General features: G+C 37.8%; 1 protein-coding gene across 12 annotated transcripts in view; it reads left to right on the top strand.

Annotated features, from left to right (window-relative positions):
• The window catches only part of PBRM1 (polybromo 1), a 77,598-nt gene that overhangs the window by 32,795 nt on the left and 18,746 nt on the right, over positions 1–26,057 (top strand). For 5 of the 12 annotated variants that reach the window (XM_089524289.1, XM_089524208.1, XM_089524280.1 and 2 more), the window contains exons 16-27: positions 871–976; positions 1,929–2,571; positions 5,179–5,390; positions 7,401–7,586; positions 9,153–9,310; positions 10,222–10,488; positions 10,917–11,062; positions 11,298–11,455; positions 12,645–12,828; positions 14,224–14,434; positions 16,753–16,954; positions 21,886–22,050. In XM_089524289.1, coding sequence (XP_089380415.1) covers positions 871–976; positions 1,929–2,571; positions 5,179–5,390; positions 7,401–7,586; positions 9,153–9,310; positions 10,222–10,488; positions 10,917–11,062; positions 11,298–11,455; positions 12,645–12,828; positions 14,224–14,434; positions 16,753–16,954; positions 21,886–22,050 — 2,638 coding nt within the window. The remainder of the gene's footprint in view (positions 1–870; positions 977–1,928; positions 2,572–5,178; positions 5,391–7,400; positions 7,587–9,152; positions 9,311–10,221; positions 10,489–10,916; positions 11,063–11,297; positions 11,456–12,644; positions 12,829–14,223; positions 14,435–16,752; positions 16,955–21,885; positions 22,051–26,057) is intronic. The other 7 variants (XM_089524262.1, XM_089524234.1, XM_089524252.1 and 4 more) reach the window with 3 other exon arrangements.

Genomic DNA, 26,057 nt, shown 5'->3' on the forward strand with positions numbered 1-26,057 from the left:
GACCCCCCGCGTAAGGCGAATTCCTCCTATGCTCAGGCCCCATTCATTTGAATGGGGCTCGTGCGCAGCGGTGCGGGGCGCCACGGGCGCACACCCCATTCATTGAGCATACGCTCAAGTCTGCGTAAAGCGTGCCTGCGTATAACGTGGGCGCACTGTAGCAAAGGCTAATAGCATGATATTTTATGCTATTTGCTATTTGGTTTAGCTGCTAGCAAGAATAGAATTAGCTTTCTTGATCGGAATGACGGCTTGATCCATTCTAGTTTTATGGTTCTATTGTTTATTATTTATGATGTATTATTGGTTTTTTGTTGATGGATCTCTTTTATTAACTTTACTATGTTGTTTTTGGTGATTTTTATGCTTTGGTGTTTTTTTTTAAACACTGTTTTTGTATTTACTGTTTGGATATGGTTCGTACTGCTAGATTCTTAACCTCACTTAAGAAGAGGCCCTTCATAATTAAACATGCCAGAAATGTTCACTTCTTACCTTGCTTGTAGTTCTTTTGATTATTACATGGTGATGTCTTTCCATCCACTAGGGGAGGGAAAAGCAAATGAATTTTGCCCATTTAAAAGATGGAAAGATAGATGGAACTAGGAGGCTGTAAGTAGCTTCAACCTAATGTAAAGATTTATTTTTGGATTCATAAATCTGGTCCACAGATTACATGCTCAGAAGTCTAAGAGTCCCTTGTACAGAGGGATAATTTCTTGTATATAAATGAAACTTTCCTTGCTATTGTTGCAAATATGTAAACTCAGAATTTGATTTGGAAGATTACTTAAGGTTAAATAATTTCCCCCCCTAATCTTAGAATAAAAGTAAAGTTGTTGTTTTAAAAAATATTTTGGCGATGAATAGGTATACAATGATGCTCATATCTTGGAGAAGATTCTTAAAGAGAAGAGGAAAGAGCTGGGACCTCCACATGAAGATGAAGAAGTTGCTTCCCCTAAACTGAAATTAAGTAAGGCTTTCTTGAGAAGTTCTCTGCCTGATAAATGCTTCTTTGAAATTTAAAAAAATGTTTATATGTGGTAGTCCAGTGGTTCTTAAACTGTGGAGTAAGATCCAAGGGTTGGGCAGAAGAGTTGCTGAAGGGTTGTGTGAAACTTGGAGGTCCTCTTCCTCATCTGCTTCTCAAACTTTGCAAATGAATCACTTACTGCAAACTGCTGGAGCAGATCACATGTCTGGGCCCACCACTGTCCTACACCACCATCTCCAACCTAACCCACACCCTATACTACATTGAGGGTGTGTGTGGTCTTCTCATGTAGCTGTAAAGGGCATCACAAGGGTAAAATGCTTGTGAATCACTGGTAGTCAGTTTTATTTGTTTTTGGTGCTTTACTGAAATCTGCAAGACAAACAGGATTTTATTAAATAGTAATTGTTTGGTAATAATATTTAATTAACTGAACATCCTGAACAAAGAAGTGTGTCCCAGCATTTGTGACAAATGGTAAAAGAAATCTTTCATAACAGTAGGAACTAGATATTCAGACATGAACAGGTTACAAGTATTAAACAAGTGTGTGCTAGATAGACCTTTTGGACTTCTAGTCTCTGAAATGCTTTTAGGTTAAGAGAACAGCAGGAAGGATTGAGAATATATTTTGCTTTTGTAATTTAACTGCATTCTCCCCACCCCACCCAGGACTCATTTTCTCGAATGAAATTGAGACTAATAGATGTAAAGTACTTTTTGACCCTCAAGCAAAAAATTGTGTCAAAATATTGACTTAATATGGAGCATGCACAAATATAATGAGAAAAATTGGCAATGTGAAACTAATTCCAAATTGTACATCTTTCTCATCACGTTTTCAGGACATCACTTGAATAACTGACACACAAATAATGATACTTGCTTTCTGTATATAGCTTTCTTTCTTTTCTTTTCTTTTTTTGTCTAGGTCGGAAAACTGGTGTCTCACCTAAAAAATCAAAATACATGACTCCAATGCAACAGAAACTTAATGAGGTATATGAAGCAGTGAAGAACTACACAGATAAGCGAGGAAGACGACTGAGTGCTATTTTCCTGCGGCTTCCATCTCGGTCAGAGCTTCCTGATTACTACCTGACCATTAAAAGACCAGTTGATATGGAAAAGATCAGAAGTCACATGATGGCCAATAAATACCAGGACATTGATGCCATGGTGGAAGATTTTGTTATGATGTTCAATAATGCCTGCACTTATAATGAACCAGAATCCTTGATTTACAAAGATGCACTGGTGCTCCATAAAGTTTTGCTTGAAACAAGAAGAGACATAGAAGGAGATGAAGACTCTCATGTCCCAAATGTAACCCTGCTGATCCAGGAACTTATACATAATCTTTTTGTTTCTGTCATGAGTCATCAAGATGATGAGGGCAGGTGCTATAGTGACTCCTTAGCTGAAATACCTGGTGTAGATCCCAACTTCCCAAACAAACCATCTCTGACTTTTGATATCATACGAAAAAATGTCGAAAATAACCGTTACAGGAGATTGGACTTATTTCAAGAGCACATGTATGAAGTGTTAGAGCGGGCAAGAAGGATGAACCGGTAAGTAAATTTTTAATTAGTCTCTACCTTTATTCTCCTCTTTGTGAAGCTTCACTCTGATACTGTATCTTGCTGCAGTGGAGACTGGGGGGAAAAAAGGTCAGCTGCTTTCATATAAAAAGGAAATGATTTCCTACCTGTGATGGGAACTCCAGTACCTGATTCATAAAAAACTTTAAAGATCTGCTTCCTTCTTGTGCCAGAGTGAAATTCATTAGCTTTCCTCTTAGCAATACGAAATACAGTCTCCCTCCCTCCATATTCGTGGGGGTGAGGGGAACAAGACCCCTATGAATGTGGAAAAACCGCAAATAAGGTGATCCCCTTCCATCTCCCCTCTGATGCCTGGGACAGCTGGCCAAGGCATGAGAGGGGCCAGAGGGAGCTCACCTGGCTCTTCCCCCACCCGTTAAAATTAAAGAGAGCTACTTAAAGGCAGGGGACAAGTGGGAAAAGGAACAGGTATACGCCTGCTCTGCTCTTTCCCTGCCCTCCCTGTGCCTTCAACTGGCTTCAGGAAGCCAGTTAAAGAGACAGGAGGGAAGGGGGGAAGAGGCAGAAGCATGCGCTCTTCCTGGTTGCTCCCTCCTTACTGGGCTTTTTCCCCCATGGAAAAAAGCCTGAGGAAGAGGAGGAGTGCGTGCCAGCAGGCTTAATGTTAGCAAATAATCAAAACCGCGAATGTTAACTCTGCGACTGTGGAGGGACGACTATATAGGCACTTGAAGAGTTATATATTTGGTTCTAGTTGTTCATTACTTACCTTCATTATGGATGGAAAAATGTTAACAACGACTGTATTCCATTTCCTACTGCAATATTGGCTTCCTGAAATTTCAGAAACCTGGTTAGGAAGAATAACAATAAATTTGCACATTTTTTCTCCTGGGGTTTGTACATTCCTAAGTATTTCATGAAATTATTCTGCCCAGAAATACACATTTCTTGAGTGGGAAGTGTGGGTTTTTTAAAAAATGTATGTTTGTGCATAGATCCATATACAAATAATGTTGTATTTTTTTGCATAAAACCCTACAATTTAAAACAAAAAAGTGTATTTCTTTGCAGAATAATTTCCAAAAGTATTTGGGATATGTGAATATCCCAAAAAGGGAAAACACTGCAGAAATACTCCTTTTTCCCACAAAAGGGAGAAAACTCAAAAGCATTTGTCTTCACATGTGATTGTGAAATAATCAAATATTTTCATCCACTATTGTTGTTAACTGCTTTCGAGTTGTCCTTGACTCATGACGACCTTGTAGTGAGACATTTCCAAGACCCCCTATTCTCTACCTCTGCTCAGGTCCTGCAGGTTTAGGCCTGTGACCTCTAGCCATTTAGCATGTGGTCTTCTTCTCTTTTTACTGCTTTCTATCTTTTCCAGCATTATTGTCTCTTTTAGTTTTGCCTTCTCATGATATGGCCAATTTAAAACAACCTTAGTTTCATCATCTTGGTTTTTCCAGGGAGAGTTGAGGCTTGATTTGTTCTAGGACCCATTTCTTTATTGTTTTGGTCGTCCATTATATCCTCAGCACACTTCTCCAGCACCACATCTCAAATGAATTGATCTTCTTTTTGTCCACTTTCTTCATTTTGCATATTTTGCATCTGTAGATGTGAGATGGCTTGGATGATTCTGACTTTAGTAGTCAGTTGTATACCTTTACACTTTAAGATCTTGTTGAGTTCTTTAATAGCTGCCCTTCTCATTCCTAGTCTTCTTCTTATTTCTGCATTCTCTGTTCTGATTAGTGTTTCATCCAAGATACGGGAAAATCTTTAAATGAAATTTCTTCATTATCTAGGTTGAATTTATGTAAATCTTCTGTGGTCAATATTTTTGTTTTCTTTATGTTTAGCAGTAGGCCTGCCTTTGCACTTTCTTCTTTAACTTTCCTTAGCAATTGTTCCAAGTCTGTGATTTCCATAATGTCCATTCAACTTTGTTTTGTTTTGTTTTAAAGAAGAAGTTTCAACTGTTAGTATTTTAGAGCTTATTTCATATTCCCAAACTGGATGGAGAACTGATCTGTCAATGATGCTGTTTGGCAGTGAACTGTATCTTTTGTTATCTTTGCGATGAAAAATAACAAAAGCTATAATAAATTATGCCATCCCTTCAATAATCTGAAAAAGACACCTTCATCAATTTTTTCAGTATGTAAACATATTTCATTCAGTTAAAATCTTATCTTCTAAAAATGCTGATTTAAATGCTGATCTTCTAAAAATGCTAATCTAAAAATTAATTTTAAAGAAATGTAAACACTGACATTCCACTGCATTACATCGAACAGCAGGTTTTGACATAACATATTGACATTTTGGTTTAACTAAGTTATGATGCTGAGCTGGTAATCAGCCCAAAATTAAGCATTATGCTCACATGCTTCCTCCTTGCAGCTCCCTTTCTCTCCTTCTCACATGCCTGGTTCAGCATTTCTATGTTGGATTGTTATACCACAGTTTCCCATGAGACCTGTATTGACATCATGGGGGGAAATCAGTTACAAATAATAACATTTCAGATATTTCATGGTACTCAGACAACTGTTACCTTGTGTACATTGTTATTTTATACAGCTGTTCTTTCCCTTAAAGGACTGATTCAGAGATTTATGAGGATGCAGTAGAACTTCAACAATTCTTTATTAAAATTCGTGATGAACTTTGCAAGAATGGTGAAATTCTATTATCACCAGCTCTCAGCTATACTACCAAACATCTCCATAATGATGTTGAAAAAGAGAAAAAGGAAAAACTCCCAAAGGAAATGGAGGAAGATAAGCTCAAAAGAGAAGAAGAGAAGAGAGGTAATTGTATTTACTAAACATAGCTATATATTGTGACTATCTTCTATTGTGTGTTCATTCAGAGTAGGAGATAGCTAGACTTATATCCAGTATAATCAGTATTAACTTATGGGCCTGGTGACTGTGAGAGTGAGCAGGTGATTTGTACAGTTTTGGGACCCAGCATTTTTGTTTGTTTTGTTTTTAAAGACCATAGTTCTCCCTTAGGCTTCTTGTTTGCCTTCACAGTCTCTGACTGTAGACAAGAATTCAAAGAAAACAGTTTGAAGTGTATAACAAGAAACAATATACCAAAAGACAAATAGTACTGCAAGCAAAACTGTCTGATCAATCTTTCTGTACCAGCTTCCCACAAGAGATACAGCATAGTACAGTGTAGTAACACACATTTGTATTTTTAAGCAGGTCCTGAATTAAGACAATCCTCAGCTGTTGCTAGCTTCCTTTCTCAAAGGGTGGCATTGATAAATCTGCTTCTGCAAACTAATTTTGGCAAACTTGAAATGGGCACCATACTAACATTATTTAGTTGTTGATTACTTCTACATAGTTTCTCTGCATTTCTTATTTAGATGCCATTAAGATAAACACCCCAGACTTAAAGTTCAGACTTGGGTTTTCCAAGTAGGTTTTCATACTGAGGTAAATATATGAATGATTGTATATGCAGAGAAGATAAAGGAGAGGGGGCAGAAGATAAATGAGCCTCAGACAGGCATGGGAACAAAATTAGCAGGTTATTGCTTCATAAGATGTCTTTTGCCTGGTAGTTTGTACTGCTCATGAGATTGGTTCTGGTGTAAAGCATACAATCATGTCAACCCTCAGTCTTCTCTTCGCCAAGGTGAAAATACATGACCAGCTCCTTCAACCTCTCCTCATATATTCTGTTCTCCATAGCTCTTACCATCCCCATTGCTTTTCTCTGAACTTGCTCCAACTTGTCTATATGCTCCTTAAAATGAGGCACCCAGAATTGAACAGTACTCCAGATGAGGCCTGGCCAGCACAGAATATAGGGGGGGATTATTACTTCCCTCGACTTGGAAAGTATGCTGCTATTAATGCAGGCTAAGATAACATTTGTCTTGTTTGCTGCAGCATCACACTTCTAGCTCATGTTTAACTTATGATCAGCAATAACCCTAAGGTCCTTTTTGCATGTAGTATTGCTGATCCAAGCGTCCCTCATCCTATTTTACTTTTGTGGCCTAAATGTAGAATGTTTGCATTTTTCTTTTTTGAATTTCATTTTATTAATTTCATCCCAGTTTTCTAGTTTATCAGTGTCCTTTTGATTTTTGTGTGTGTCTTATGATGTACAGTAACATACAAAATCTACAAACAAATGGACTACATACATGTCGCAAGATTCCAAAGCGCCACTGGCTTCTTCATCAGGCCAAATTGTTAAAAATAATACAGGAGGATTTTTTTTGATGATGTTAGTCTTAGGCCTTCATTTTGTCAAGATGTTGTTGTTGGAAGAGTATTTATGCAGGCAAGCCCCTCCTCCTTCTGGTCATGTGGGTACTGGAAGATTCTTAAAGTCCCAGAAATAAAATTTAAATTCACTTATCAAAGCAAAAAGATGGAGACAAAGTGGATCTCAAAGGGAGTATCTTTTTGTCTTGCTTTTGTCATGCCACGCGTACAGTGTGCCTATAGTGATTTTACTAGTGACACAGGTAGTTTAATCACTGCAGGTCCCTTGCTATATAGATGCAGTGACAGTTTCAATATGTTTTCTTTATGCTGTGCTCTCCTCTCTTCCTAGGAGTGCATTCTACCTACAATCAGTTAAAACACCTTCCTCCCTGACATAGTAAGACCAGGCCTTTTGATCTCATTACATGGGCATAGGCATGTTGCTTGAGATGGCTGGTGTCAGTAAAGCCCCAAGAGGAAATATGCAAAATAGGCCCTTTGTATGCACAGTTGTACATACCATGGAGGCTTTAAATTGAATGTAAACTCTATCTTTTGTTTTTTTCTCTTGCATTGAATAAGAAGCTGAAAAGAGTGAAGATACTTCTGTTGGATCAGGGCTATCTAGTTTACACAGGACATATAGTCAAGACTGCAGCTTTAAGAATAGCATGTATCATGTTGGAGATTACGTTTATGTTGAACCCGCAGAAGCCAATTTACAACCTCATATAGTCTGTATTGAACGACTGTGGGAAGATTCAGCTGGTAAGAAAGAAAGTCTTCTTAATTTTGGGTGATTTTTTAAAAAATGCCTTTTAAAAATATGTACAACAGGGTGTGTGTCTGTGTGTTGTGGTTTCAGAAAGGGACCTAGAACTCATGCCAGAAGAACTACAGTTAGCCCTCAGCTTTTGTGAGTTTAACCTTCGCAGATTTGATTATTCATGAGTTTGTATCTGCTGCTTAACTAGTTTGTCCTCCTCATATCAATCTCCTTTCCATTCAGCAGTCTTGGTCCATTACTCCCTTGGCCGTCTTGGCCCCATGATACCTCCGCCTCGCTCCAAGTCTCCTCCCCTCTACCTTCTAGGACAATGATACTGAAATACATTTTTGCAGCACCTACCTCTCTGTCATCTCCTTCAGTGTTGTTATCTGAGGTGGAGGGAGGAAGGCTTGGAGACCAGCAGAGATGATGGAGACCTGGACAAGGCAGCCTTGGAGTGAGGCATAAATAGTAATGAGTTGGGGATAATGGCAGGAAAGGAGTTGGAAAGGAGTAGGAGGAAGGTAAGTTGCTGCTGCCGCCAAGCTAACCCTTCCACAGCTGCCATAAAAATCTCCTTCAGTAATTCTGTCCTTCTCTTCCTTCTCATGATCATCATTAAGATGTTTATAGTGCAAGCCAAAGGCCTTGACAAAAAGCTTAAAATACTCAAAACATTTAAGATCAAAAGTTTAAAAAGGCTGAAGGTGATTTTTGTAGCAGCAGCTGGGAATTGTAGTCTGTAACAAGCGTGTTGAGGGAGTAAGGGCATCTAGAGATATTCACAGGTTTTGCACTTTCGTGAGGGTCGTGTGCCTAATCCACACAAAAATTGAGGGCAGACTGTATAGGTCCATAGATCCTTACAGTAATTCCTAATGAGGGAATAGTTAGTGAATAGTGTGTAGTTCAGGGGTCGGCAACCTACGGCCCGCAGGCCGCATCCGGCCTGCTGAGGCCTAGGATCCGGCCCCAGCCCGGCCCTGCTGCAGATTGCCGCCGGGGCCTTTTGTAGTTTATTTTGGCATCAGAGCTCTCTGACAGAGAAGGCTCAGTGTCTCACAAAACTACAGCTCCCAAAACTCCCTGGCATTGAGCCAGGGGAGTTAAAGCGGGTTACAAACCGGATTATTTCTGCAGTGTGTTTTGGACCTTTGATTCTTTAAATGAGATCGGTGGCTGTTACTTCTTCAGTGTAATATCAGTAATGGTATTTAACATTTCCCTACCTCCATGTCTACTGTGAGTAGGTCAAGTCCAGTGCTCAAGCATCCATTTACTTCTTACAGAAAAATTGCATTCCAGGTTCCCCCGACTGCTCCAGTAATTTGTGTCCTTGACTTTAAAAACAGATAATTAAATAAACCAAAAAGTTGTTTTACTTCAGTTGCTATGTAACTTACCCTTCCCCCAGTATAAAGTTTCAGGCATCAGTACTTTCAATTGACATATTTCTTTATTTATTAAATATCCCATTAGAATTCTTAAAATTAGTTTATCGCTACTTAAGAATGTTTTCCATTATACAGTTATAAAATACTGAAAATAAACTGTCTTCTTTTTAGGGGAGAAATGGCTGTATGGTTGCTGGTTTTACAGACCAAATGAAACATTCCATCTTGCTACGAGAAAGTTTTTGGAGAAGGAAGTCTTTAAAAGTGATTATTACAACAAGGTTCCTGTGAGCAAAATTTTAGGAAAATGTGTTGTCATGTTTGTTAAGGTAAGAAGAAACTAAATGTACTATTAAGCTGAAATTGATTTTAAGCTGTAATCATTATTTGTAAAAGTTTATGATTGAAAAGACTATGTTGAGCACAAAAAGATTAATATTATATTGCCATAGATGTCTTGTTTGATATTTTATTATATTCCTCCCAACATGCCTTAAAATAGTGTGCTTAAGTGGTCAAATGCTTATTTCACTTTGGAAGTGAAATGACCCCACCCATCTCACAAATAGGAGAATGTTCTCTATATTGTTTGGGTACCATATATACTCGACTATAAATCAACCTCATGTATAAGTTGAGAGCACATTTTGGTTTTCGATATGACTCATGGATAAGTTCCTTGTACTACAAAGGGATACAGATTGAGTATCTTTGTCTGGAATTTCAAAATCCAAAATACTCCAAAATCGCCACATGCGTGGCTGAAATAGTGACCCCCTTTGTCTTCTAATGTTCAGTGCACACAGACTTTGTTTCAAACACAACATTATTAAAAATATTATGTATAAAATTAGCTTCAGGCTATGCATATAATGTGTATACAAAACATAAATGAATTTCATGTTTATACTTGGTTTCCCATGTCCAAGATATCTCATTATGTGTATGCAAATATTCCAAAATGCAAAACTCTCCCCAGGCATTTCAGATAAAAGAGACTTGACCTGTATTTCCGAAGTAGTGAAAAGGGAAAAGTTTTGGAAGAAACAGGGCCTGCTGCTAGAAGAAGGTCTTTGGATCTTGGTCATTGTGTCCTTCAAAGTGTAGCTAATGAACGGGTAAAGGCATGTAATCATTATAATTAAAACGGGTTTTGTTCCATCAAATGCCAAACAATGATTTATGTGTTTATGTGGTTCAGAGACTAATCATCAAATGGTTATTTCATTCTGCTGAACAGGAGTATTTTAAGCTATGTCCAGAAAACTTTAGAGATGAAGATGTCTATGTTTGTGAATCACGTTATTCTGCGAAAACAAAGTCCTTTAAGAAGATTAAATTATGGACCATGCCAATTAGTTCTGTACGATTTGTCCCGCGAGATGTACCCTTGCCTGTGGTTCGTGTTGCATCAGTATTTGCTAATACTGACAAAATTGATGAAGAAAAACACATTGAAACATCCGAAGAAATCAAAGTGGGTGACAGTGTCCTTAGTCTTGAAAAGGTATATGAAGTTCCAGAGTTGCCTATTAGTCATTCCTTTGACTTTTGTTTTCATGTTTAGATAGGTTAGTAAGGTTTTAAAACTGTTTTATTGGTTTAGAAATGGATAGCTGCTGCTTCTATCTCATCAAAGATAAGAGAGTCTGATTTCTACGTGAATCTCCCATATGCATAGATTGTCATATTAATTACAATGACAACACTCTGCCTCACTCAAAACCAAAGGAAAATTCTGCATGTGCTGGAGTCACATAGAAGTCTGTGAGTCTGTAGGTATACATGAGTTCCAGCATACTCAAGTATCTTCTTGAGTTACACCAAGCATATGGGTTTTTTGGGTGGTTTTTTTGTTAATAAATGAAATACTGTAGTTTTCTTTAATTGTAATGCATAACTTTTCCTGATTCTGAAATTTGCATTTCTTCGCAGGATAAAGAAGATGTTCCAGTAGAAATGCCAAATGGAGAACCAGGTTGCCACTATTATGAGCAGCTTTGTTACAATGATATGTGGCTGAAGGTTGGGGATTGTGTCTTCATAAAATCACATGGTTTAGTCCGACCACGAGTTGGCAGGTATGGTGTGTGAGTATGTGTGAGAAAGAGAGATGCAAGAAAATGTATAACTGTAGTTATGCTTCCATATGTTATGCAACTATAAGTTCAGTAGCTGTCTCAAAACTTTCAAGTATAAAAGCAGATGATGAATAAAACCATAATAGAATAAAATAATTGAAGCTAAATGTTAATATTTGGACTCATACCTTGCCTTGCCATACTTGGAAGCAATTATTTGTCTTGTGTTTTTCAGAATAGAAAAAATGTGGGTAAGAGATGGAGCTGCCTATTTCTTTGGTCCAATCTTTATACACCCAGAGGAAACTGAACATGAACCAACTAAAATGTTCTACAAGAAGGAAGTATTTTTGAGTAATCTGGAAGAAACCTGCCCCATGACATGCATTTTGGGTAACAACAATGTTGATCTCATTCGCTGTTTTCTGTATTTTGAGTTCTAAATTTAAAATGTCATACACTTTATTTTTGTATCCTTACTCTTTTAATGATTTATCTTTTTTTATCTTAAAAGTTGAAGTACTGTATATACTCAACTATAAGTGGAGAAATTTATGCCCCAAAATTCACCCTAAAATTTTGGGTAGACTTATGTTAGGGTCAATACGTAAGTAGTGCTTAGGTCCTAAAGCAAGCAAGCATGATGCCCCAATCTCCATTGAACACCAGTTCCTTCCCCCTCCAGTCCATTTTGCTTCCTATCAGAAAAACTCCCCATTTAAATCCACTTGCTTCTCTCTCTGGTCCGTTTTGCAAGACCTGGCTTCCTATCAAAAAACCTCTCCATTTAAAATAATCTCTCCAGTCCCTTTTGCAAGACCTTGCTTCCTATGAAAAAAACTCTCCATTTAAAACCATTTCCTTCTGTCTCCAGTCCATTTTACAAGACCTTGCTTCCTATGGAAACAACTCTCCATATAAATCCACTTGCTTCCTTTCTCAATCCGGCATTAAAACACCTCCTCCAGCATATTAGAATCGGTTGGGAGAGGTCCAGAGAAGGAGAAGGAGGGGACCCCCCCATGTAAGGCGAAAAACATGTATGCTCGAGCCCCATTGAATATAATGGGGCTTGTGCTTGCAGCACGGACAGAGTGTGTGCTGCGGGTGCGTGCACCATTCATTCTTTTTTTGTGCGGCTTCAGCATAAGCTGAAAGCCACGTGTAGTATGCCCGCATATGGCGTGGGCACACTGTATATTGAACTGGTGAATTGATTTCATTCATATGGAATGAAGTCATTTGTGAAAAATGAACCTATATTTGTCATAGAAATTATTGTTGTCCCAATATGTGTAGCAGATGTGATTTGTATCAGTGTCAGACCATTCCATTTGGCGTTCACTGAACTTGATATACAGTAGGTATTTGCTGATTTTCATAGAGATTGTATGTTCCCTTTAGAAGCCTGTAATCATGCAACATACAGGATCATTGCTTGAATGGGGCTCATGGGCATCAGTGTTTGTATGTAATGGGTCAGTATTTTGTTGTGAACATTTTTAAAAACTTAAATCTGGAGTCTTGTAAAATTTCTTGGTAAAGTGAAGAAAATGCAACTGTCTATTCTTTTCTCCTGCAGGAAAATGTGCGGTTCTGTCTTTCAAAGACTTCCTTTCCTGTAGACCAACAGAGATTCATGAAAATGATGTTCTCCTCTGTGAAAGTCGCTATAATGAAAGTGACAAACAGATGAAGAAATTTAAGGGGCTAAAACGATTTTCCCTGTCCGCAAAAGTAGTAGATGATGAAATTTATTATTTTAGGTAAAGTATGTTTTGAGTTTGAAAAACACTTTTAAAAAATCAAAAATCACAGAAATGTCCATTTGAACTGATAATAGGGAGGGGGGAATCCCTTTTTAAAAATTTGATAGTACACCTGTCCCTCCATATTTGCTAGGTTTAGGGGCACAAGACCCCTGTGAATATGGAAAAACCGCAAATAACAAAAACACCACGTTTTTACCTGAGAGGACCTTCTAGTAATCTCTAGGTCCTCCAGTGCAACTCTGTGGTCAATGTCTGACAGACACTGACCATAGAACTGCACCGGAGGAGCTACACATTCTCTCTAGGAATCTCTAGGTCTTTCAGTGCAACTTTTAGTTAACGTTGACCACAGGGTTGCACTGGAGGACCTAGATATTCCTAGAGAGAACATATTAATCAAATCCGCAAATAATCAAATCCACAAATATGGAGGGATGAGTATATTAACTGCTACATCCTCCAGTCCTTTGAAATCTGTTTTCTAAGCCTAAAGTTATTAAAAGGTACTGTATCCTCAAAGAATCATCTTGAACTTTCAGAAGTAGCAGTTTTGTACTTAAGGTTATGGCATATATGTCAATATTATTTTATAAATAATGTAACAAATCATATCATTAGTTCATCAGTCTAAGTGTGGTGCTTTTGGAATGGCAGTGATTTTCCAGGACTACAATTTCCCAGCTCTAGCAGAGATCTGTTAACTGAAAATGCAGGGATTGAACTTGAGTCTTCGGGCATATAATCCATGTGCCTTGTTATTGGACCACCACTTTATGTTTTATATATAAAATAATTAAGATAAAGACAGCAACAGATTTTTCATTTCGAGCAAGATGTTTTCATTGACCACATATAATTGTAAGTTTTGATAATTCAGGTTTATGAACAAAGGAACTTGCAAAGAAAGAGAGAATCATATAATAGAAAACCACTTGGAGGGGGATACAAGATTTTTTTACATGGCTGAAAGAATAGATTTCTCTGAGATAGCTTAAGCAAGGAGCTGACGAGAATGACATCCCACTTTTGAAAATATTTATGTTTCTTATCATTAGATAAATTAATTTTTGCACTAATCATATTTAGATGTAGTTCTGAGCTCTGTAAAGCCATTCCATTCTGTTCAGTCTATAACAGTATGAAAAACTATTACGGCTCAAAAACCCAGAGTGTCTTGTAGCACCTTAAAACATCATTTATTTTTTACTATTTATTAGGGTGTGGACTACAGCCTTTGCTTACACAAAAATGGTATATGTGAGGAAGCTTAACTGTGAAGTCAGAGGAAAATGGAAAAGCAAAAGTACTGTAATAGATAGCTTCAATTATGTAATTAAAACCCCACTTACTCCAAAATAAATATAATGTGTCATGACATTTGCATTTTAGGAAGCCCATAGTTCCTCAGAAGGAGCCATCTCCACTTCTAGAAAAAAAGATTCAGCAGCTAGAAGCAAAATTTGCTGAATTAGAAGGAGGCGAGGAGGAGATAGAAGAGATTGGGGAAGAGGAAGGTGAAGTCATAGAAACACCAGCAATGCCACAGCTTCCAACTCCACTCACTAATGAACTGGATATAATGCCATATACTCCACCCCAGGTAACATTATTTCCATATTTACATTGGTAATACTTTCCTCCTCTTCATTTTTCTTTGTGTAATATATGAATTATTTTCACTACAGCAAACATATGTGTATTAACTCCACATGCTATCAGTGATGTAGGTTTTCTGGAAAAAAATCTAAGTGGGAATTTTTCCAATGTTCTAAATAATGTTTTCTGATTTACTATGAATAGTTTAAATATGTTCAAATGCATTCAAACATTTGGCAATTATTTTATTGGAATATTGGATCTAGATAATGCATCCCACACAGAAACCCCTGAAGCTGGGAGGCCACCACCTGATCCAGAATCTTGCCCAAGAATGGAATATTAGAGACTGGCTGATAGTTATCTAGAATGGTGGCATCCAGGGAGGTCTTTTTCAGTAACAGCATCACCACAGCTTGCTTTAGGCAGGACGGAAATCTGCCTTGTTGCAGTGAAGGATTCACCACTCCCTTTACCCACTCAACCAATCCCCCTGGCTGCAATCATAGAATCATAGAGTTGGAAGAGATCACAAGGGCTGTCCAGTCCAACCCCCTTCCATGCAGGAAATTACAAGAAGCCAGGAAGGGCAAGGATCTAGTATGCACACTGTGGCCCTCACTTCTCCAAAAATCCTGTCCACATCCTCAGGCTGCACAAATTGAAACGTATCCAATAACACAGGCAAGCAGGTGCCAAGATTACATCCATTGGACCTGTGTCAACAAAAGCATCCAAGTCAGAATGGATCTGAGTGATTTTTTCTGTAAAGTGTCTTGCAAATTCTTCACAGCGAGCTGTTGAGTAGTCTTCAAATTCTTCTTGTAGGCCAGAGTGTAAAAGGCCCCTGGCTACTCAAGACAGCTCTGCTGGACGACACTGTGCAGACACAGTGGTGGCAGAGAAGTATAGTTTCTCCGCTGCCACCATCGCCATGGTATAGACCTTCCAATGGGCTTTAGCTCGTGTTTGGTTGGACTCGCTCTGAGTCTTCTGCCATCATCACTCTAGTCTCCATCCTACACATTGTATCACCGCCAGCTCCCTAGTGAACTAGGGGGCATGTTTGGCTCCACTTTATTTGAGGGGATGCTTAGGGGCAATCGTGTTCACCACCCTGACTGTTTCTCTATGTGTAGTTCGGGACATGCATGTACTCCTAGCTGCTTCCCCCAGAAGCCAAAGAAACATGCACACAACAGCACATGCATCCCCATTTGGCAATGGCTGCTTCCTCTGGAACTGTCTATGCTAACTAACAAAACTATTGAATCTGTTTGTACTGAAATAGATCCTCCTTCTGCCTCTGACCTTACAATAGCTGAGACATTGGAATCTAGTTTTCATTCAGCAACAATTAGAAATAGAAGATTTAGTCTCAGAAGGAACTACTGATGCCGAGTATTTTGAGGGGCTATGGAACAGGAGATAGGAGCCAGTCCTGACAGGACTGCTTCCCCTCCTAATCAACCAGTCCGTGCTGCAGCAATAGTAGCTCCAGTTTCTTTCACAGTGCTCTCAAACCCAAGAGAGAATGCATATGTACTACAACCTCTTGCAGTGCCATTTTGAAAACCATGTTATGGCTTTCATAAGTCTGGTGCAGTGCCTTTTTCTATGCCCATGCCCTTGTTTGATCAGAATATGTGGCTTCAGCAGATTTTCTCTATGGTGGCATAGGAGCCGAAAGGAATAAACCAACCTCCTCCCATTGGTCATAGTGCCTGTAAAAGTCTCAAACATGATCCAGCCCTCTTCTCAGCAGTAGAAAAATGGCTAACAAGCAGATAAACAGCCTGCCCTATCAGTACAGTCTTTGGTAGCTGAGAACTTATCTGATGAGAACTCAGCCTCTTTACCTGGAGCAAGCACTTTACACTCTTGTGCTATTCAGGATTCAAAGGATGTCTTCTCCTCTGGCTGAGACTGGCACATTGGAGGACTTACCATGAAGGTCATACTTGCCTGGGAGGAAGAGCCATCAGCCTCACCTTGGGTGGCAAGACCTTAATTCCTTTCACGAATATGGGGAGTCTATTCTTTCCTGTGTCTTGGCTTGTAAAGGAACTGAAGCAGGAGGAGATCAAGACCCTTGGAGGTTCATTTTAAGTAATGAGATATCTTGCTTAGCCTGAACAGTGACAGGAATTAACCCAGTAATGGATGGTTCCTTCTCTTTGTCAAGAATGGATCTTCACGGTAGGCCCTCCAATGTGCCAGTCTTCATTTTTTAACTTCCTATGTATTTATGACTATAATATCTTATATAAACAAATGTTTATTCCTCTGTTGACCGCAACATCATATCTTTTCCCCCCAAAGTCCACTCCAAAGTCTTCTAAAAGCAGCGTAAAGAAGGAAGGATCAAAAAGGAAGATCAATATGAGTGGTTATATTCTATTTAGTAGTGAGATGAGAGCTGTTATTAAAGCTCAGCACCCAGACTATTCTTTTGGAGAGCTCAGCAGACTTGTTGGAACAGAGTGGAGAAACTTGGAAGCCACCAAGAAAGCAGAATATGAAGGTAAACCAAAACTGGAATTGTGTAAAGCCTTTCCACTTTTTCCTTACAGAAAAGATCCTATGTCCTTTGGGAACTAGTGAATTGCATTTCTGACTTGAAAGCTTCAGATATCTGAGTGATCATATCCTGGATTCTGTCTTGTAGCACACTAAGCAAATTGCTGTCGCAGGTCAAGTCTGTGGCAGCAATTAGTTGAGGTCTAGGAAAGAAGGAGGCAGGGCCCTGGAAGGATGGTAAACTAAAGGAGTCAAATAGGAAGGTTGGAAGAGGAATAAACTGAGAAGACCAAAGATGAAGTGAAAAAACAAGGAGAATAGCAAGGAGGGACGGTGAACATAACCAATTATTGCAGGGAGGGTAAAGTATAAAGCCCATACCTTCATTTGAAGTAACCAGCTGAAATATAGAAGGCCTCTATTAAATGTAAAAAGAATAAATCAATTCAGCATTACTAAATTATTACAATAGATAGTGAAGAGGAAAAATGGGGTGTCTGTAGAGTGAAAAAACTGAGAAAGTTCAAGGGGAAATTGGAGAAAGATTAATGAAGAGCCAGAAAAAGCACCTTAGCTTATTTTTATTTTACATTTATAACCTGCTTTTTACTGAAATATGCCCATGATATCTAGCTTCAGTATTTAACTACCTAATAAGCTGAAATACATTTCTGCTGAGCAGTTACAAATATTTTTATTTATTACATAAAACTGGATTTCGGCTTGGTGAAATTCAACCTTGTGTTTCATTTACTGAGTGTTGGGGCATATCCATTTCTGTTTCCTCATACAGAATAAACACAGTTATCCCGTTCAAATAGTGTAAGAATAGTGTAAGTTTATTTTTAACCATTGGTATCTTTAATATGAACTTGATGCATTTTTATTAAAACATGCAGGTATTATAGGAATCTTATTTCTGACAATATATTTTCCTAATTCTGTGTGCTAATTTCAAGATTTATTGTTGTTGCAACAACAGAAGAGCAATTTTAGGAGTAAATATTAAATCTGATGATGAAACCAAGTCATTTTAAAATACGTTTATGGCCAGGTTGAACACTGTCATTAGGTCTGTCATTTCATCCCCCCCCCCTTTTTTTTTTTTTTTTTTACTGCAGCCTTAAAATAACTCTATATTTTTATTTTTATTTTTGATCCTGGAATTTGGTTCATTTGGTATTTTTTTCACATAGTTTTTTCCTTTGTTTAATAAAAGTAAAGACAATGTGTCTTTGACATGTTTCAGTGGCATAAATATTGGTTTCCACCCAAACATTCTGAAGTATATTCATATCCATTGTGATTATGGCTTTTTTCTTTCCCTTGAGAATATGCTATAGTATTGTAATACTGCACATAAAATAACATATGACAGTTAACATTTTTATATATTACATTGTGGTTTAACTTGATTACACCCTTGTAGTGAATGCTTGGATTATCCCTCCATGCTATCCATAGAATTGATTGGATCCAGATTTAGACATACCTAAAATTGAGCAATAGCAATAAATAGCTAACAGAAATTCCACTGATTTCATTGGGCATACTCAAACTATGGAGATTATCAGATGGGGAAAAGCCAGGAGTAAAAGACATACTCACAGCATAATTGTATGATCGTGCTGAAGACTTTCAGTTGATGTCACACTCATCCAGGACTTATCCCATGAAGATCCAGGAATGCTCCAGCAACAAACCATTCACGGGGAAGTCCCTGGAATGGTTTAGTTGCAGGAACATGCCTGGATCTTTACAGGATAAGTCCTGGATGAGCACAATGTGTCTGAAAATTGTCTGCACAATTATGCCAGGAGTATGCCTTTTACTCCCTGCACTGCCCCATCTGATAATCTCTTATGACTAAGCCCAGATCCTGCCCTATATTCTCAAACTGACGTTTTTTTCAGCCATATATACCATATATACTTGTGTAAAATTTTAGAAATTTTAGCCAAAAGAATTAACCCCAAAAACCAGGGTCAACTTCTCCTCGAGTCAGTGTAAATACATAAAAAAGTTTGGGAAGAGGAAGAGCAGGAAGGATGAGAGCCTTCAAGTCTTGTGCCCCTCTTGAGCACCTTTTGCACAAGACACCCCAGGGATCCAACCCCACCATTTGAGAACCACTGGAATCAGACATTTCTGTGTCTTTGTCAGCTTTTCTGGGTTAAAATCAGATAAAGTTACCATGTTAAAGTTAAAGGTTGTAACCACTGAGGTCGATATATACACGGGTTTGTACAGAAACTGTTTGGATGCTGATGGTAGGCCAAGTCTTTGTTTTATGCCTTTTATACGAATAGAATTGTTTATAGAAACGAAACCATTTCATGTAAAGCTGCATTAAAATGGGAATTCATTATCTTTTCTTAAATGATTTCAATGATGAAGGGACTGAATACTATAGAAGTCAAGCATCAGTAAGTGTTTTATATTTTAGTAAGTAATAAGCTATGAACATGGATTTTGATAAATTATTGAATCTTAACAACTGATAATTCAGAAATCTGAGTCCTTTTGTGTAAAGTACTATACAGACATGTGCTGTGTTTGACAAACGTTGCTGCTAAGCAGATTAATTAGAGTATATATAATATATCCAAGATGAGAGTGTGTTAATCTTTATTATATGAACCTGTTGATACGGAAGTTAAGGTTCATTATGTCTTTAACATTTCACTCTAACCAGGCTCTGGTCTTACGTATTTGGATTGGATTTGCTGAATTTAACAGTGAAACTGCAAGGCTCAGCTCCTGGGTCTACTCACTGTTCTTGAATTGTTCTGTTAATATAGTATGTTTTTGTCCAGTTGTCTGCTATCTAGCACAAACCTTGTATAGTGAAATCATTGCTCAAATGTTGGCTATTCTTTTGCCATACACCAAATTCAGTTCTTCAGAATTCACATGGTAAAAGAAAATTGAGTGAGAATATTATAAGAGTTGCTTAAGTGTAGAGTTTTATTTTAAACCTATCATTAAATAATAAAGAAGCAGACTTTCTTAATTTTTCATACTTAAAATAGCAGATGATAGCTTTTTAGGCTTCTTGTTTTTTTTAGGATATTCTGTTCTGACACCAATTAAATATTGTATACCTAAAACAACAGAGAAAGAAGAATCTTTAATCTATTTTAAATAGGTAATTGTAGATTATTCCTTGTTTCGTATGTTTTTTCTGCCTATGAAGGTTTCATAACTGGGTGATTTTTTTTCTCCTGTTAGGCCTGGCACAGACCGCCCCAGAAGGGCGGTCTGCCGGCGCCTGGTTTTCCACCGGGGGGAAACACAGCAGACAAACCGTGTGGCTTCCCAATGGCAGAAAAAGAACCTGCAAAAAGCAGGTTCTTTTTGTGCTGCGTTTGTGACGCCCGAGTGCGCCAATGGAGCATTCGTGACGTCACAAGCGCAGAGTGATGTGTAGACGCTATGCGTCCATCATGTCGTAATGGCAACACCCGTGTAGACAGGGTGTCGCCATTTTGCTGCCACCAGTACGTACTAAGTTTAGGGAGTGTGTGCATGGTGCGTGCTCTCTAACCCTACTGATGACGATGCCACGCCACATTTTGCCCGTCTGTACCAGGCCATACTTAGTCCTGCCTATAATTTCATATACCCTGAAAGATGAGATTTTGTTGCTATCATAAATCAGAAAAAATGCAGAGAAAACTCCAAACCTTTTCTTTTTTGTGTGTAATATAGAAACAGTACTTTCAGTAATTTAGGACATTTTGAAATTATTTATTTAAAAAAAGTTCTCTGCTAGGACGTGCATTTTTCATCTATTATCTTTGAATTAACAGACTAGGGTGTTGTATTTGCTGCATAGTTTTTTCCTAAGAGTTTTGGATGAGACAGAGTAAAATGAAATATAACAGCTAGCATCCTGAACAGGCATTTTTAGTAATACCTTTATAGATACAGATATTGCTGTCTGTCAGATTTGTTAACATTTAACACTAACCTTAGTTTCATGGTAATCATTAGAAGCTCATTTAGGACTTTAGAAATTATGAAATGAATGAAAGGCTGTTATATGAAATGCTTTGGACCAGCAGTGTTTTGGATGTGGGAGATTTTCAGATTTTGGAAAGTGTGTGTACATCAGAAATCAACAGCATCACTATCTCAGCTACCTATGTGGAATGTTTTGGATTTTTGAGTATTTCGGCTTTTTGGAATTGAGGAATTATTTTATATTATATTAAATATGTGGATAATGCTGTTTCAGGTCACTTATCCCTGGAAGGCCTATGAATTTACACAGAATGAATCTAGAACTAATAGGTTTTTGGTTGCTGCTTTGAGGTTTAGTGTCATTTACCTTAATATCTTGTATTACTGCCATAAATGTAATGGACAACAAACACAAGAGAAAATATGCCAATTTGGTCTGGTATTGCTTTAGTGCTTAAGAGTTACTGTTTGTTTGGTAGTGCTGGTGTTGCATGTGTGTTTGTGTGTACATATAAATTTATCATTTGTGATCTCAGAAATAGACTTTGACATACCCACACTCACTTACTGTGCTACAGAAAAGTTTCTTTAATTTGAGGCATCAGCTCCTTGAGCCTCTGCATCCCACCCTATGCCATTCAGGAGAGTCCTGTGATCCTCTGGAGAAACATTTGGAGGCTGCAGAAAGCTGCTGGGGTAAGAAAGGGACAAGAAAGTCTTCTGTGAGCTTACTTCCTCTCATGGTTCTTTGGATCCAAGCTCATATTTCTTCAAATCTTTAAATCATATTTAACTTTTTTTGTTGAGAGTCACATAAAAATCAAAATTGTATGCTGTGTTAATTAAAAATTGCCTGAAGTTTTTTTTTAAATCCCACATTAGCCTAAATTTGTGCCGTGGTTTGACTAGTCCTTTTTCATTGATCAGAGGTTAAAAAAAGAGAACTGAACGTCTAAAATACTTTTGCAGAGCGGGCAGCTAAGGTTGCTGAGCAGCAGGAGAGAGAACGAGCAGCACAGCAACAGCAGCAGAATTCCTCCCCCCGGGCAGGCACTCCTGTTGGGGCTCTTATGGGGGTGGTGCCGCCACCAACACCAATGGGGATGCTCAACCCGCAGTTGACACCTGTTGCAGGTAAAAACAAACAGGGATTCTGACCATTTCCCCCCTTCATCTATTTTAACAGCCTCTTTCATAATTCTAAACACTATACTTGGGTCAGTTTTTGTCATAATCTCTTAATCCCAGTCTATGAAACATTACTTCATTAAGTTCAACTTCAAAACGCCTTGATTTTGAGGACAGATTATGCCCTCTTCAGTAGAGATAACATCCCTTAATCATAAGCATTCCACCTTATCCTAATTAAGCCTCTGGCAGCATCTTTCCTATTCAGCCAATTTATACGAAGTTTGCCTTGTATTTTATTTGTTAACTATGCTTCCTTTGAATGCTTCAAAATCAACAAACCTTGAAAAGACTGAGTGACTGTGCACCTGATGTAGTTGCCTCTAATATGACAAAATTTATGCCATAACTAATTTTGTTAGTCTTTAACATAACATTGCACAAGACATTTGATTTTCTCATGTGGCATACCAACAGAATTGTCAGGCTCTTGTATCATGCTCATATATTTTTGGTGACTAATTAATACTGTAAGAAAAAGTAATAAAAACACCTTAATTTGAGGCTAAGTTTGTAGAATTTACACTTAGGAAAACTGGTCTTAGTTATTAGTTGAATTGATCCAAGAACTGAAATGCAATGTCATTGGCTGTCCTATCCCAAGAGGACTGGTGTTCAACAGCACCCCCTCCTTATCATGTTGCAAACTACTTTTGTAACTATTTTAACATTTCAAAAAGGAACAATGTGGTTCAAACATAATCCTAAATGATGGCTTAGTATTGCATGTGCAAGTCCAAAGTTGGGTATTCAACTTTCCATTTCAAGCATATTTTGAAGAAAGAGTTTAATTTAGAAATTTTCACTTCCATTTTATTTAACTATGATTTATCACAGTATGTAAGTTGTGAAACTGTGGATAATATTAATTATGATTTAGGGCAACTTGCCAACTGCAAACTGTGACTTAGAATTTTTACTTTTTCAGTGAAAGATCCACAATTTGTCCTAAAGCTGGATTTAATAATAAGCCAGAGATGTTTCTGATCAGCTTGTCACAACTATGCCACAACTATGCCATAAGCAAAGAATGATGGGGAATTTGTCAGCCTAGGAGTTTGTTCTGGAAAACCATTGCAATGTTATGATCAAATAAGGCCAATATGTGTTATGACCTCTTGGTCTTTTGTTTAAAAGACAATTTCTTTGAAAATCTAAGCCTTGCATGTGGCTTAAGCATTTTTTGCATCCAGCCACTCTGTACTGAAACTTCCATGAAGCCATTTTTTTAGGATAAGAATTATCTAGGTGATCGTGACATAAACTGAATTTTCAGTTAGCATTCCCCTCTCTTAAAAATATCCAACTTAATTTTTTGTGTTCTGCTTTCTCAACATGTGTTGTAAAACCATTCCTTTCATAACACCTATCTGAAGAATATCTCATTTCAAGAAAAGTGTTTTTTGGGTCCATTTCTTTATGCTCTGACTGGTCTCTTGGTTCTTGAGATCTATATAGTAAAATCTCTCTAAGTGCACTTTGAAAACCATACTATATGTATACTGTTTTTGTGGGAAGTCATCAACTGATGTGGGTCAGAAAGCAAAATTTAAAATTATGTTCTTTTACACGCATAACTAAAATATAATTCTTATATTTCAGTAGGCCTGTCATTTCCTTTTGTTTTTGTCACATAATCTTAAAAAATAGAAATCTTCAGTTCTAATAGAAATTTTTTTCTTGTTTGGAAGCATCTACATTTTAAAGTAAAAGTCAACAACTAGTCTTGCAGATTTATTTGCACCATATCTGAACATGCAAATAATGTTAGGAAAGCAGGGAAAAACATGTTTTGTTAGTTCCAGAGTTCTGAAGATTAAGTTCTCTGGAATACAGCACTTGCAAATTTTAACTTCACTCATCCCTTCCATGCATGACTGCAGGAACATGTACTATATATACGCACATACAGCTACTCCAGAGAGTTGAGAGACCACCTGAAACATCATGGGAAGTGGTGCAAAGTGATTAAAGGGAGGAGGAGATAAACGGACAAACTCTCCCTTCCTCTGTAGAGATATCATTTTAAGATCCAACATTCTCTCTTTAATTGTGATGGAAATTGGTTTCATTAATTAGTGTGATATGATAAACTAGTGGGTAAACATATTTCATGCAGCCAGTTCTGTCCTTTGATCAGCTGTTTTTTGGCTAAGAGAGTGAACTGAGAGTCGAAATCACCAGTTCAGATCTGCTGCCAACCATAAAGTCAGAGGGTGGCCGTTGGCAAGCCATGAGCCTATTCTGCATATGTACATAATAATATTAGCCTAGTGTTCAGAGCTCCTCTAAAGATTACTGATGCATTTGTGACATGCCTTGAACACTAGAAAGGTAAAACCTCAATATAATATCATGGTTGGCATCATCATGGCAATGTTGATCACAAAAATCACAATGTTATTTCCTGATAGTTCAGTGTGAGACATAATTTACAGTAGAATATACGCAATTAAATTAATGTATTTTAAACAGCCTGACACTTTGGTTGTTGTTGAACATTTGAACTTGGGTTTGTCAGGACTATTGAGTAATCTATCCCAATAAATTTAATTGTGTTATAGCTGCTTCATTTGTGAGGGTTATTTCCCAATTTTTTAAAAGGCAAATTTTATCTTTATAGTTTAACGTATATAATCAACTATAAGTCGACCTCACATATAAGCTGAGGTCAGGTTTTGGGGCCAAAATTATGGATTTTGCCATGACCCATGGATTTGTTGAGGGTAAAGCTTGGAGGCTCCTTTAGTGTGTGTATGTGTGCATACAGCAAGGGAGACTCTAATTGAGGCTGTTTGTTTCACTTTTGGTTTCAGCCTTGACCCAGACAGGGAGGGCCAGTGGAGGCAGGAGAGGGTCTCTGTTTGTTTGTTTAAAAGCAATTAATCACTCAGGACTCTTTCTGCTTGGCTCAAGAGAAATAGAAACTCTTTTCCTATCTCATGAGGAAATCTGAAAGAACTGTTAGCACATTACCATACTGACCCATAAATAAGTCAACCTGGGATTTTGGAGTCAAATTTTGGGCAAAAACTTTTAGACTTCTAGATGACTATATACTGTATGTAGAATCCAGATGCCTGCTTTGCCATAAAAAGAACGCGAGAAGTAATTCTATGCCCTATAAGAAAGCAGTAGCGTTTTACTGACATATAATTTTATAGTATAACCCTGTGCTTGTCCCATAATGTCTACACCTGGCTACGGAATCAGTTTAGCTGGGGTCTTTTTCACACTATGCTTATATTGAATTCACATAGCTAGCTTAAAATCATAGCAAACACACAATAAATTTACCCATTCCAGGCTTGTTTTCCTCCGATAGGTATGTCAAAATCGGTAAAAAATAGTTGCCCAAAGTGATCCATGATACTGATTGCAGTCATGGAGATGATAATTGTAACTGTCATGTAGTTAATAGAATAATATGTTTGATTTCTGACCCCCATTTGAAGCCATGAAAGCATCGTTTGAACACAGCTCCCCCCTCTCAATTTCTCTTAAGACACTGTCTTTAGTTCTCCATTATTCCTCTTACTGCATTATTCCACTTCCTCCATTATTCCTCTTCTCTTAACCAGCCTGGAAGACAATAATCCTCATATTCTTTGTAGGAATCCATAGAGGCAGTCCCTGTTCTATTCCCCTTCTATCATATCTCCCAGTATATTCTTTGTGATAATTATTTCCTGTTAATTATTTCTCTACCCCACCTAACCATATTTGTTATTCCACTTGTGTACCTATTGTACTTTTTCTTCCTTTTAGCATTTTTTATATACCCTAATACTTTCCATTCTGTTCAGGTTAACCCTTCTCCTTACACCAATCCCCATTTTCTTGTCACCTCCCTTTCCCTTCAAGAGTCATCCCATCATTGTACATTTATTCCCTCAACATCAGGGCTGTAGAGACTCCTCTATTTTCCTACTTGCTGACTCCAACTTTTTCAT

The sequence above is a fragment of the Sceloporus occidentalis genome, unplaced genomic scaffold, assembly GCF_023333645.1.
Source record: "Sceloporus occidentalis isolate IW3139 unplaced genomic scaffold, rSceOcc1.0.p SCAF_1, whole genome shotgun sequence".
Taxonomy (NCBI): Eukaryota; Metazoa; Chordata; class Lepidosauria; order Squamata; family Phrynosomatidae; genus Sceloporus; species Sceloporus occidentalis.